General features: G+C 47.1%; 1 protein-coding gene across 1 annotated transcript; it reads left to right on the top strand.

Moving 5' to 3' along the window:
• The first annotated feature begins 6,841 nt into the window (after positions 1 to 6,841).
• Positions 6,842 to 14,976, top strand: LAMTOR4 (late endosomal/lysosomal adaptor, MAPK and MTOR activator 4). Its single transcript, XM_088446153.1, has 4 exons — positions 6,842 to 6,931; positions 14,048 to 14,128; positions 14,444 to 14,558; positions 14,648 to 14,976. Exons 2-4 carry the CDS (start codon positions 14,090 to 14,092, stop codon positions 14,743 to 14,745), a joined length of 252 nt encoding a protein of 83 aa, XP_088302279.1. The 5' UTR covers positions 6,842 to 6,931; positions 14,048 to 14,089; the 3' UTR covers positions 14,746 to 14,976.
• The last annotated feature ends 12 nt before the right edge of the window (positions 14,977 to 14,988 follow it).

The following is a 14,988-nucleotide window of genomic DNA, read 5'->3' as shown; positions in this document are numbered from 1 at the left end:
CACCTCCTCTAACTAACGAGTGATAGCAGCTAACGATCGAGGCGATCGTTGTCTGTTGCTGTATGTTAATTTTCTTCTGATGTTTGTGGCTGCTTGATGCCCCGCAAGCGGTTCGATGGGGGCCCACGTCATGCGCATGCGCGAGACCCGGATAGCGACGGGTACTCTGTCGCTCCGGGTCTCGTACCAAAGGGGGCGTGCTGTCGATGTTGAGTGACAGCACGCCCCCTTTGGTGGGCGGGCCGGGGGCGTGGCTGCCCAGATGGAGGCGTTCCCATGGGAATGTCAGTGGGAGTGCTTTCGGCTGTTAGAGCCAAAAGCACTCTGGGGCTTGCGGCAACGAGACCCTACCACAAGGGTCTCGTCGCAAGCCCGATGGTTGCGATGGTCTTGACCATCGCGACCATCTTCCTGGCCGCTCGCTATAGCTGTGGGTGGTCACCCACAGCTATGCAAGCAGCCAGGAGGCCGCTCTGAAGAGCAAGAAGACCGGCCCTGATTCAGGGCCTAAATTCCAAGGATTATTTATTTATTTATTATTTATTTATTACCAGTTATTTATATAGCGCACACATATTCCGCAGCGCTTTACAGAGAATATTTGGCCATTCACATCAGTCCCTGCCCCAGTGGAGCTTACAATCTATATTCCCTATCACATGCGCACACACTAGGGGTAATTTGTGTTGGGAGCCGATGAACCTACCAGTATATTTTTGGAATGTGGGAGGAAACCGGAGCACCCAGAGGAAACCCACGCAAGCACAGGGAGAATATACAAACTCCACACAGGTAGGGCCGGGGTGGGAATCGAACCCCTGACCTCAGTGCTGTGAGGCAGTAACGCTAACCATTACACCGTCTGTGCTGCCCAGATTATTCATCCTACCCACAACAGATCATACATGACTACCCTCCCGGGACCTGCGGGAGGCTCACGTTTTTTTGGGTAACCCCCCCCGCATCCCCGGAAAGGCACTTCTCTCGCATTCTCTCCCACTTCCAGAATGGGGACAATTTTCTCGGGGATTCTGAGAATCACGTCATTTGGTACCGCCTCCTTGTCAAATATGCAGGATTCCCAGGTTTAATGACACAATTAGTCTGGCCCCGCCCCCCAATATCTCCTCTCCGGGAAACTCCCGGAGAGGAAAATCTGAAAGTCGGTATGTATGCAAAAGATCCAGGTGAGGCAGCCATTTTAGGTGCACTACATAGCATTATACTGGGCAGATTCGGCAACATCTGGAAGAGATGACACATAAGGCCTGATTCAGAGATGGATGCTGCCGCCTCCCCTGTTGCCGGAGTCGTGGCTGCGATAATATGCAAATGCTAGTATCAGTCCTTCCCTGGTGTAGTAGCCTGCGTCTGACTGAACAAGCCCTGAAAAGGCCACTTGGGCCTGATACCGAGAACGCAATGCTGATATTAAGGCAGTTGAGCGATTATTGGTAAACTGCGCATGCGTCAAATCTGTAACCGCATATGCATCAAGATACATTACCGTAGTCGTTCGCAGCGACTGTTTACTCACAGTGTGATTGACAGTCAGGGAGCATTTGTGTGAGGTAATTGAGTGACACGTCACTAACATTTCTGTTGTCAGCGATCCTATACACAGTGAAAGTGGCTCCAGTGTCACAGTCCCCGTGGCCTATTCTGAGTCGCCCGCAGCGTTACTCAGAACTGCTATAATCAAACGATCTGCTGGAAATGTTAGATCACAGCTATAGGGGTTTTCTTGTTAATCAAAAGCAGCTATGACTCCTGTAACCTGACAGGACACAGGACGCTAAACACTTGTAACTGTATTTTAAAATGACCAAGCGCTGTATGTGAATAGCGGTAAGTTGTCAGACCATAAAATTACATTTTCACTTACGTTTACAAAACCCTAGATTTGTAACAAGTGTTTAAGAAAATTAGATTTAATATAACTTTTACAGCTAAACAATGAGTTTCTTATGTTCATTGCATGCTGTAGGATTAATTTTACATTATGATTATAAATAATGCTAAGAGGCATGAGAGGCCACCTAGTGGTTGAAAGTAGGTATGAAGCTGGAACCAAGTGTGATTGGAATGAGACGCTAATTGACGGGATCCGGTCTCAAGATCTACAGTAAAAAGGTTGACAATGTCGAGATAGACGCCAGATGTTAGACAGTCAATAGTCAACAGGGACAAAAATGTTGACACACTAAAGGTCAACGTGTAAGAAGGTCGACTGGTACAAATGGTTGACAGGTTCAAAAGGTCGACACAAGAATGGTCAACACTTAAGGGTTAGGCACTTACTGGAGGATTAGGTTTAGACACTTACCCCGACAGTTAGGATTAGGCCCTTACCCCGACGGTTGGGGTTAGGCAGCAGTAGGGAGGGTTAGGCACTTACCGAAGATGTAGGCACCAGGAGGGAGGGTTAGGCACTTACCGAAGGGGTAGGCACCAGGAGGGAGGGTTAGGAACTAACCGAAGGGCTAGGGTTAGGTACTACAAGGGAAGGTTAGGGTCACCCACCCCGATGGTTATGATTAGGCACCCGGAGGGAGGGTTAGGCACCAAGAGGAGGGTTAGGGTGAAGATTAGGGTTAGGGGGAAAAAAAAAGTGTCGATCATTTTTGTATCTGCCTTTTGACCCTGTCGACCATCTATACCTGCCGACCTTCTTACATGTCGACCTTTTGTCCCTGTTGACCTATTGACTGTCTAACATCTGGTGTCTACCTTTTTACTGTAGAACTTTCAATCCACGCCCCTAACTGACACAGAAGGGTCCAATTTTAGAATATTCTTTTGGACCAAAGAAAAAGAGTAAACAGTATCTCTAATGATGTCATGTAAGTAATTAATGAACTACTTAAGCATGCTAGACTGTCCTTTATCCTGCTTTAAGTAAACTTTCTACTAGCAGGGTCGGACTGGCCAACAGGGGTGCAGGGGAAATATCCGGTAGATCCCACTGCCTCCTCTAATGTCAGGTTCCATGAATTATACATTGTTGCTCTAATAGAGGGTCAGAGAACATGGGTGCTTGGTTTGTCTCTATAGAAATTACACCAAGATTCACCCTCCTGCCAATCAAAACTAGCGGTTGGGTTAATGGATCTAAAGTTTTATTGCGTGAAAATAACATTTAAAATATATCATATTGCAGACTAAAGCCAGGCACACATCAGAATGATGTGTATCTCGGCCGATGGCATGACCAACGGGATGAGGTGTCGGTCGGCCGTACACACTGAACAATTCAGCACACGACCACGTATGTGAGAATCAGCAGTGGGCGGAGCTTTGGCAAAGCATTAGCATATTTTCGCAGCTGCATTCTGTGCGAATTTGCAGCTGCGATCGCTGCTGAGTCAGGCCTATAGTCCTGAAATTTTGGATTAGGTATCACCAAATGCTGACCATATAGGAGGATGCCTTCTGAGAGGGTCAATTCACGGCGGGAGGCAAAGAGAGACCAGAGGTCATGAGAGTAAAGGTAATCATCAGCATCAGGGATACCAGAGTCTGGGAGGTGAGGTGATAAGGCACCAGCAACATGGAGGCATTGCCACGTTTGTACACCACATTCAGATGGTACCTTTGGAGCTTGAGCAGGAGACATTGAATTCGTGCAGAGGCAGTATGCAGGGGTCTGTCTCAACGAGCACTGGACGCCCATAGATGAAACTGTGAAACTTTTGACAAGCAAGGACTAGAGCCAAGAGTTCCTTTTCCATTTGAGCGTACTGCGTCTCAGTAAGGGCCCTGGAAGCAAAACTGGTGGGTTTGTTACTCTGCAGGCAGACAGCACCAAGACCACGCTGGGAGGCATCATCAAAGATCACAACGGGAAAATGCACATCACATTGGAGCGCCGGGCTGGCAGTGAGCATAGACTTGAGGTGAGAAATAGCAGCAGCATAACAGTCCAACCAAAATCATTCAACGCCGTTGGGCAAAAGCTGGCGGATCAGGGCTGTGACCTCACTGTAGTGAAGCAGAAATTCTGAAAAGTAATTGGTCATCCAAAAAGTGGTGAAGATTCAAGTTATCTGTGAGGGTAGGCATGTGTTGGATTGCCTGTGCAGGGCCAGATTAAGGTTTTTGGGGGCCCCTGGGCGACAAACTTGTGGGGCCCGCTATCAATGTAACTGTAGTACAAGAAAATATATATAAATATATATATATATAGTATGCAGTCGGGATGCAGACGGTCTAAATCGCGACTGTCGGCATGCCGACCGTCCCGGCAAGGGTCTAATGACAGGCGTCGAAATGCCGACGCCTGTCATTATCCCGATCAAAGGTTAGCCGGGCGCCGGGAGGGGCTGGAGTATTAGGTTAGGGGCTCCCGGGGGTATTTAGGATTAGGCAGCCCCCCGGGAGGGTTAGGCTAGGGGAAGGGGGGGTTTGGCACACCCTGAGAGACTTCGGTTTAGGCAGCAGTGAAGGGAGGGTTAGGTTTAGGCACTTAGAGGGGGGTTAGGGTTAGGCACTTGGGGGGGAGGTTAGGGTTAGGCACCCCTAAGGGAGAGTTAGGGGGGGGGGGTTAGGTTAGTTTATACTTACCTTTAGCGCAGTCAGGATCTTCACCTCTGCTGGGCTTCCGCTGTCGGGATTTGAACCGCCGGCCATAAATCATACCGATCCCATATATACACTTACACCACTGCTTGCACTACTGTAAATGATCTGGACCAATATATTAGTAGACCTGTGGGACTACAAGAACCTGCATACCCTGGGGGGGGGGGAGGGGAAGGACGCCTGCTGCAGGGGAGTTTCATGGGCAGACACGACAGGGAGTGGGTCTGCCCGGGCAACGGATAAAAAGCCGGGAAGGAGCGCAGTATACTCCCTGGATAGTGGGGGGAGCGCTGAGTGAAATCTCCATCTCATACTCTGGTCTGTCCCCCCTTGCTCAGCTGGAGCCGGGACCAGACCATCAAAGGATAGCGGCGGCAACGGGGGAAGCAGGGGGATAGCCTCTGTAGCCTGGGACAGCATTGTGGCACATGTGCGCTGACTTCTGTCTTCAGCTTGAGGCCCCGACCAGAGAGACAGTCCGGGGAGGAATGTGTCCCATGGCCTCTCTGCCGAAATTCATTCGCTGGCCGCAGCTCCTGCTGAGGAGGGGGCAGGGACGGTGCGGATAACTGGAGTGCAGTCCTGCTAATAGTGACTGTGTGGGGGCCCCGGGACAACCGCCCCTGTTGCCCCCCTCACCCCCCCCTATAATCCAGCCCTGTGCCTGTGTCCAGCTTAACACTCTCTGAGATGACCAACACACAGGGCCTGATTCAGAGCCCCTCGCTTGCGCTGTGCGTTCGCAAGCAGCCCAATGTTCTGTGTATGCGCACGCTTCGTTCTGCGTGTGCATGAACTACACACTGCGATCGCAACCCTCTCGCTCGCCCAGCAAAGGCAGCCTAGGGTAATGAGTGACAGGAGAGGCCGTTTGTGGGTGGTAACAGGGGCAGGACACTAATAACGGGGGGTTGGACATGCGAACGCAGGCGTGCCTGAGTGTTTCCACGCCGTTTAAGAGGCGTGCATAATTAACAGGCAGCGTCATAGTACACGTCACTTGCCTTTTTTTTACACTGATTTCCTCGCAATGCTTGCGGTAGGGTAAAGCTACTGCAAGCACTGCGTTCACATCCGATGGTGCTCGATGTAGCAATGTTTTAATACACTTCCTGGAGATGATGTGTGCTGGTGGGCGGCTCTGCCTGTGCGACTGGGCATACGCATACACAAAGTGGCCGCTTGCTAAGACATGGTGGGCGTGCTTATGCCTTGGCGAGCGATCGCTTCCCGTGGCGTCACTTTGACAAATTTGCATACGCATCCAGCGAGCGTACGCAGATAGCGACCGGGTCTGAATCAGGCCCACAGTACGGGACCTCAGTGACACTTGTCAGGCCAACACAGCTCTCCCAATTCGCCGTTACAGTGGTGACTGCAATACACTGCTGTCTGCATCAACACCCTCACGCCGCTAACACAGCAGCGGTTCCAGGCGCCGGCCCACGTTGTGGACACGCTGCTGTTTAGGAGACGGCGTCCGGATCTTCACAGCTCCTTTAACATTCGATGTTGCGTTATGTGTTGGCCCGCTGCGGAATCAGCATATTGCTGCACATTCACAGCTGTGAAAATCACAGCTCTGAATCAGGCCCAATGTGGTTAAGAAGTCTCAGAGAACAGATAATGCCACAATAAATGTAATTAATCCTTATTTTGTTAATAGCATCAATTTTGTCTCCAATGCAGACGCCATGTTAGGTGGGCTATTTACATAGGTCTCAATGTATTGTGGCCTCCAGAAAAATGGCTGCCGCCCCTGCAAATTTAGGCTTCAATGGAAAAACTTCGAACAGTAATTATTAGGCAATGAAACCTGAAACCCTGGTGACTGCTGAGACTCTCTTACTACTGGTCACCAGGGCTTCCCATCAGCTGCTGAGAGTGAGACAGCAAGCGACGAGTTCACTCGCCTATTACTTCTACATCCTCTATCACATGACACAGATGAGGGCGGGCTGAAGTCGAGGTGATAACCAATCGAAGAACTCATTTTGATACTTGCTGTGATTAACATGCAGTTCAGCGAATCAGAAGTAAAGGCACTAGTCATGTGAGAAATAAATCAGTCAGACGAAGAGGCGGGCTTACCGTATGAATGGCACCAGCAGTAGCCAGTCCGGAAGCGGACATACAGCATTGGCTGAGGAGTAGCCTATAGTGAGTTGGTGTGGGCGGTGCCTGCAGGAAAGGAGGAAGTGCCTGGGATCAGGGGCTGCAGCCATGGTGAGTTCTCCTATAGTCATTATTATACCTGTTATATGCCAGAGCCCAGGGGCACCTGCCCTGGTCGTTCTGCTGTGTGTATCCTACCGGCACAGTGCCACTTCTCAGTATCTCTTCTTATTCAGTATGTATAACACTTGCCCAGTGCAGGGTGCATGTCTCAATATCTGCTCTTATATAGTATGTATGGCAGCTGCACAGTGACACTTCTCTATACTAGATGCAGCTCTCAGTATGGGTTCCTATGCTGTATGTATGGCAGCTGCACAGTGCCACTTCTCTATAGTGGGTGTAGGTCTCTGTATCTGTTCATTCTTTGTATGTATGGCTTATCCACAGTGCCAGTTATACATTCTGAGTGCAAGTCTCAGTATCTGTTCCTATTTTGTATGTATGGCTGCTGCACAGTGCCACTCCTCTATACTGGGTGCAGCTCTCAGTATGGGTTCCTATGCTGTATGTATGGCTGCTGCACAGTGCCACTTCTCTATACTGGGTGCAGCACTCAGTATGGGTTCCTATGCTGTATGTATGGTTGCTGCTCTGGGTGCAGCTCTCAGTATGGGTTCCTATTCTGTATGTATGGCTGCTGCACAGTGCCACTTCTCTATACTGGGTGCAGCTCTCAGTATGGGTTCCTATTCTGTATGTATGGCTGCTGCACAGTGCCACTTCTCTATACTGGGTGCAGCTCTCAGTATGGGTTCCTATTTTGTATGTATGGCTGCTGCACAGTGCCACTCCTCTATACTGGGTGCAGCTCTCAGTATGGGTTCCTATGCTGTATGTATGGCTGCTGCACAGTGCCACTTCTCTATACTGGGTGCAGCACTCAGTATGGGTTCCTATGCTGTATGTATGGTTGCTGCTCTGGGTGCAGCTCTCAGTATGGGTTCCTATTCTGTATGTATGGCTGCTGCACAGTGCCACTTCTCTATACTGGGTGCAGCTCTCAGTATGGGTTCCTATTCTGTATGTATGGCTGCTGCACAGTGCCACTTCTCTATACTGGGTGCAGCTCTCAGTATGGGTTCCTATTCTGTATGTATGGTTGCTGCACAGTGCCACTTCTCTATACTGGGTGCAGCACTCAGTATGGGTTCCTATTCTGTATGTATGGTTGCTGCACAGTGCCACTTCTCTATACTGGGTGCAGCACTCAGTATGGGTTCCTATTCTGTATGTATGGCTACTGCACAGTGCCACTTCTCTATACTGGGTGCAGCTTTCAGTATCTGTTCCTATGCTGTATGTATGGCTGCTGCACAGTGCCACTTCTCTGTACTGGGTGCAGCTCTCAGTATGGGTTCCTATTCTGTATGTATGGCTGCTGCACAGTGCCACTCCTCTATACTAGATGCAGCTCTCAGTATGGGTTCCTATGCTGTATGTATGGCAGCTGCACAGTGCCACTTCTCTATAGTGGGTGTAGGTCTCTGTATCTGTTCATTCTTTGTATGTATGGCTTATCCACAGTGCCAGTTATACATTCTGAGTGCAAGTCTCAGTATCTGTTCCTATTTTGTATGTATGGCTGCTGCACAGTGCCACTCCTCTATACTGGGTGCAGCTCTCAGTATGGGTTCCTATGCTGTATGTATGGCTGCTGCACAGTGCCACTTCTCTATACTGGGTGCAGCACTCAGTATGGGTTCCTATGCTGTATGTATGGTTGCTGCTCTGGGTGCAGCTCTCAGTATGGGTTCCTATTCTGTATGTATGGCTGCTGCACAGTGCCACTTCTCTATACTGGGTGCAGCTCTCAGTATGGGTTCCTATTCTGTATGTATGGCTGCTGCACAGTGCCACTTCTCTATACTGGGTGCAGCTCTCAGTATGGGTTCCTATTTTGTATGTATGGCTGCTGCACAGTGCCACTCCTCTATACTGGGTGCAGCTCTCAGTATGGGTTCCTATGCTGTATGTATGGCTGCTGCACAGTGCCACTTCTCTATACTGGGTGCAGCACTCAGTATGGGTTCCTATGCTGTATGTATGGTTGCTGCTCTGGGTGCAGCTCTCAGTATGGGTTCCTATTCTGTATGTATGGCTGCTGCACAGTGCCACTTCTCTATACTGGGTGCAGCTCTCAGTATGGGTTCCTATTCTGTATGTATGGCTGCTGCACAGTGCCACTTCTCTATACTGGGTGCAGCTCTCAGTATGGGTTCCTATTCTGTATGTATGGTTGCTGCACAGTGCCACTTCTCTATACTGGGTGCAGCACTCAGTATGGGTTCCTATTCTGTATGTATGGTTGCTGCACAGTGCCACTTCTCTATACTGGGTGCAGCACTCAGTATGGGTTCCTATTCTGTATGTATGGCTACTGCACAGTGCCACTTCTCTATACTAGGTGCAGCTTTCAGTATCTGTTCCTATGCTGTATGTATGGCTGCTGCACAGTGCCACTCCTCTATACTGGGTGCAGCTCTCAGTATGGGTTCCTATGCTGTATGTATGGCTGCTGCACAGTGCCACTTCTCTGTACTGGGTGCAGCACTCAGTATGGGTTCCTGTGTTGTATGTATGGCTGCTGCACAGTGCCATTTCTCTAGACTGGGTGCAGCTCTCAGTATGGGTTCCTATGCTGTATGTATGGCTGCTGCACAGTGCCACTTCTCTATACTGGGTAGAATTATCAATATATGGTATTTATTTATTTTTATACATCGCACTTGCCCAGTACCACTTCTCTGTTCTGTATACTGAGTGCAGTTTACTGTCTATGGAAGTTGTTGAATTCAGTAATCTGCTAGTGAGTGGTTATTGCATGTTGCGCCCATGCTGTTACGAGAGAATGTGAAAGTTCAGATCAGCGATGGGGTAACCTGACCTACATCTACGTGCAGCTGTGCGACCCTCCCACCTACAGTTAGGTGCATAAATATTGGGACATTGACAGAATTTTCATATTTTGGCCTCTATTCACCACCACAATGGCTTTGAAAATGAAACAAACAAGATGTGCTTTAACTGCAGACTTTCAGATTTAATTTGAGGGTAATTACATCCAAATCAGGTGAACGGTGTAGGAATTACAACGGTTCCTATATGTGCCTCCCACTTTTTAAGGGGCCAAAAGTAATGGGACAAACAAAACAATCCTAAATCTAACTTTCACTTTTTAATACTTTGTTGCAAATCCTTTGCAGGCAATTACAGCCTGAAGTCTGGAACGCATAGACATCACCAGACGCTGGGTTTCATCCCTGGTGATGCTCTGCCAGGCCTCTACTGCAAATGTCTTCAGTTCCTGCTTGTTCTTGGGGTATTTTCCCTTCAGTTTTGTCTTCATCAAGTGAAATGCATGCTCAATCGGATTCAGGTCAGGGGATTGACTTGGCCATTGCCTAACATTCCACTTTTTAGCCTTAAAAAACTTTGGTTGCTTTTGCAGTATGCTTCGGGTCATTGTCCATCTGCTCTGTGAAGCGCCGTCCAATGAGTTCTGAAGCATTTGACTGAATATGAGCATATAATATTGCCCGAAACACTTCAGAATTCATTCTGCTGCTTTTGTCAGCAGTCACATCATCAATAAATACAAGGGAACCAGTTCCATTGGCAGCCATACATGCCCACGCCATGACACTACCACCACCATGCTTCACTGATGAGGTGGTATGTTTTTGATCATGAGCAGTTCCTTTCCTTCTCCATACTCTTCTCTTCCCATCACTCTGGTACAAGTTGATCTTTGTCTCATCTGTCCATAGGATGTTGTTCCAGAACTGTAATTGCTTTTTTAGATGTTGTTTGGCAAACTCTAATCTGGTCTTCCTGTTTTTGTGGCTCACCAATGGTTTACATCTTGTGGTGAACCCTCTATATTCACTCTTGTGACGTCTTCTCTTGATTGGTGACTTTAGCACATATACACCTACCTCCTGGAGAGTGTTCTTGATTTGGGTAACTGTTGTGAAGGGGTTTTTCTTCACCAGGGAAATAATTATTCTGTCATCCACCACAGTTGTTTTCCGTGGTCTTCCGGGTCTTTTGGTGTTGCTGAGCTCTCCGGAGCATTCTTTCTTTTTTAAGAATGTTCCAAACAGTTGATTTGGCTACACCTAATGTTTTTGCTATCTCTCTGATGTGTTTGTTTTGATTTTTCAGCCTAATGATGGCTTGCTTCACTGATAGTGACAGCTCTTTGGATCTCATATTGAGAGTTGACAGCAACTGATTCCAAATGCAAATGTCACACCTAGAATCAACTCCAGACCTTTTACCTGCTTAATTGATAATGAAATAACGAGGGAATAGCCCACACCTGTCCATGAAATAGCTTTTGAGTTGATAGTCCCATTACTTTTGGCCCCTTAAAAAGTGGGAGGCACATATAGAAACCGTTGTAATTCCTACACCGTTCACCTGATATGGATGTAATTACCCTCAAATTAAATCTGAAAGTCTGCAGTTAAAGCACATCTTGTTTGTTTCATTTCAAAGCCATTGTGGTGGTGAATAGAGGCCAAAATATGAAAATTCTGTCAATGTCCCAATATTTATGCACCTGACTGTACATCTAGGTGCAGCTGTGCGACCCTCCAACCTACAGAAGGGCCGCTCATTACCGGTGTAACCTGATGCACAGAGATCACATAATGCAGAAGCTGGCTCCTCCCATTAAGACAAGTTCTCTACTTTACAAGAGCAGGGCACAATGCAGGGGGTTGTAGCAGACTGCTCGTCTGCCCGCTGGCTGTCTCTTCCCACCACTGGGGGTAAATGGTGACACTTATAGTAGTGTTCATTCTAGCACCCTGCATCGGTCACGACCCATGCAGTTCCTCTTTCCTGCCTGGGGCGTTGCTCTCTGCTCTGGTGCTGCTATCACACCCAGCTGATGGGACAAACTACTGAGACAGACCAGAGTGTGCTAGAAGCACCACAGCAGAGAGCGACACCCCAGGCAAGAAAGAGGAACTGCACGTGTTGTGACCGGTGCAGGGTGCTAGAATGAACATTGAGCCGTATTCAATTTGAGCGGACCCGTGATACTTTTCCGCCTCCCGGACTTTTCGCAAGTGGAAAAGTATCGCGCATGTACCCACGTATCCCCTTATTCATTTTTAAAGTATGCGAAAACGGGACCCGGCAAAACAGAAACAAGCGGAAAGTACTGTCAGATATGGGGAAATCAGCCTGAGACCCCTCAAAAGATGCTCTGACATGGGGGTTACCTATGGTACTCCCTGATTTGGCTTGCTGAAGGTATTTGGTGTTTTTAAATGTGCTCAATAGCTGCTAAATAGCGTTTTTGTATAAGTGGTGCAGAATAGTATTCTGCACCAAGTTTTTTTGTAGAAAATAACTTATTCCAGCAAATTTGGGGTACTTGTAAATGGGGGACAGCATATTTTAAAGTTGCTTAAGTACAGTTTGAAAAATCCACCTGCTGCAAGCACCTGCAATGAAAAACACATTGCCCATAATTGGGGACCCCCCTGGAGTCTAGTTCGCTAGTTTTTAACTTTGTCCCCCAACGTTTTTTTTTTTCGCCCCCAAAATTTGGGGTGTTAATTTTTTTTTTTACGCAGTTTACCTTTGGGGGACTGTCTGAAGGCTGCAGGGGGTTCCCACAACGTTGCACCCCAAAACCCCAATTCTGCACTTTTTTCCACCTTCTATTCATAGGCGAAACTTTTGCGCCTATTACATTGCATTGAGTCTTTCAAATTGAATACGGCGAAATGACGCCATCGGCTAAACTTTTTCGCCGATTCTGGCTTTTCGCTCCAAATTGAATATGGGCCTATATAAAGTATAAGAGGTTTATGCGGAGTAAATATGGAACTCGATGCATTGCGGCGCTACTTTCCTTATACGCCAGGACACACAATATGAAAGGCACTGAGGTTGTGCATAGTAGGACTTGTAAGGATTGTTGTTGCACTATGTTTAAAACTGTAGTGCAATAAAAACTGCACAGTGATAATTGCTGCCCTGGGTGTAAGTCTGAGTGCATGGACTTAGGGCTAGATCCAATTAGGTGCGAATTGCGAGTTTGTTTCTTTAAACTCGCACACTTCGCCACAAAGCGCGCTCCTGACAATTCTCCAATCCAATAAAAAATGCCTATTCGCACTACTCGCAGCGGAGGGGTGCGAATTGACTGCCAAATGAGATTTGCGAGAAATGCATGAAAATTTCAGGAGACCATCCTGGACCCCCCAAAATGGATTATTCAGTTAGCAGGACCGTATAGAAGGCTGTTTGTGGCCATTAGGAAGGTATTGTAGGATTTGAAATGGTGTCAAATGGCTGATTTGTGCTTTTTTTTTTTTTTTTTAAATGCAAGAAAATGATAAATAAAAAACCAAGCTTTTCGTTTAATCTTAAACGAAAAACACAAAAAAAAGTAGGAAAAAAGGGTGATTTTTGGGGTACTTTGAGGGCACCTTGAAAAATTGAAAAAAAATACAATAATTTTTTAGTTGAAAAATAATTAATTAAATTTGGAGTGCCTAAACTAACGAAAAAATAGATTTTTGGGTAATTTGAGGACTTGTATTTTTTTTTTTTTTTTACCTAAAAAAATGTTATTGGACTAAATAAGCTAATTAGAAACTTCCAATTGCCTAATTAGTCATTAGGGGGAGGGTGGCCCAGGGGTTCAGCATAGTGTTCCCACATTTTAACCTTAAAATAAAGATTTTCCTTTCCATCTCTCACCCTCAGGGAGGTGCGAATGTAAAGATGCTAATTCAGTCTGACTGGTGCAGTGCGAGTTGCTAATTGAATTGCAAAATTAATTCGCTATGCGAATTCGAAGTGAAAATCACAACTTGCACCTAATAGGATTGACCCCTTAGTATGCTTCCTTTAAGTCACAGGTTCTCAAACTCTGTCCTCAGGACCCCAAACAGTGCATGTTTTCCAGGTCTCCTCACAGAATCACAAGTTAAATATTTCGCTCCCCCTTTGGATCTTTTAAAATGTGTGGGTGAGTAATGACTACACCTGTGCTCCTGCTGGGTGACCTGGAAAACGTGACCTGTGTGGGGTCCTGAGGACCGAGTTTGAGAACCTCTACTTTAAGTGATCTGGTTTTCTCCGACAGTCCAACTACGTAGTTATTATGTGTGCGTATCTGTGCCTGGGGAAATGACCGTGTAAGCTCTAAGCAAGTAAACCATTATCTGTGCGTTCACACTATGAAGATTGCAACAAATGTGTCCGTACAATAAACCAGGTATATCGATATCCTATGGTTGTGTGTGTTTTTTCCCCTCAGACCTCCACTCTCACCCAGGGTCTTGAGCGGATCCCAGACCAGATGGGGTACTTGGTGATGAGCGATGATGGGGTGTTGGCGGTAAGTGGCATACTTTCCATCCCATGCTACGCCCACCTGTATGTGTGTCCACTCCCTTTTTCACTAAGCTATGGAGGTTGCAAAGATCGGTTCAGGAGTAGCTTTACTTACGCGTTTCGTTGTGGAAAAAAAATCTACACCTTCAGATGAAATTGTTTTTCCATAACAAAACACGCCGGTACACTATTTTAGGACTATCACTGGACTGATCGTTACAACAACCTCAGCTTACTTATCACAATTACAATCTTTTTGCATCACACCCCATGTTTTGACTGAAGGGAACGTTAAATGTGCTGACCTCTATGCTTGCAGAGCGCCGGTGATCTAGAGAACGACGAGCGCTTGGCCGGTGTAATTAGAGAGATGGTAATCACTGCCTGCAGCTTCCACGGGTTGGGAGACCAGACACCGTTCAAGCGTATGAGCAGTGAGTAACTATGAACCATTAATAGGGGCTGGCTTTTTTTGTTTGATGGTTCTGTCCATACACCCTGTTCTTGTGTTTCTATTCCGCAGTCGTGTTTGGGGAGCACTCCTTTCTTGTCACCATCTCTGGGCAGAAGATCTACGTGGTGAAACGGCACAACGTTGTCCGGGAACCGATAAATGTTTAGCTGCTTGAGACTACAACCCCAATCCCTACTGATGTCCCCCGTCTACTCCCGGGAAGCTATCCAGCATTAGGACTCACGGCCCTTTGGAGGGAAAGATCAGTTTGTCAATTAATTTGTTCGTATTTAAGGATTTTTTTTTTTTTAATGAAATGTTTATTCAGAGTGAAGATGTTTTACCCCAGGCTAGGCTATTTTCCATACTGCGTTCATAAATAAAATCACCAGACACGTTTTCATTGGAAC

The sequence above is a fragment of the Taudactylus pleione genome, unplaced genomic scaffold, assembly GCF_031769625.1.
Source record: "Taudactylus pleione unplaced genomic scaffold, aTauple2 ptg000393l, whole genome shotgun sequence".
In the NCBI taxonomy this organism is placed as follows: domain Eukaryota; kingdom Metazoa; phylum Chordata; class Amphibia; order Anura; family Myobatrachidae; genus Taudactylus; species Taudactylus pleione.
This window is presented reverse-complemented; position numbering and strand designations above follow the sequence as displayed.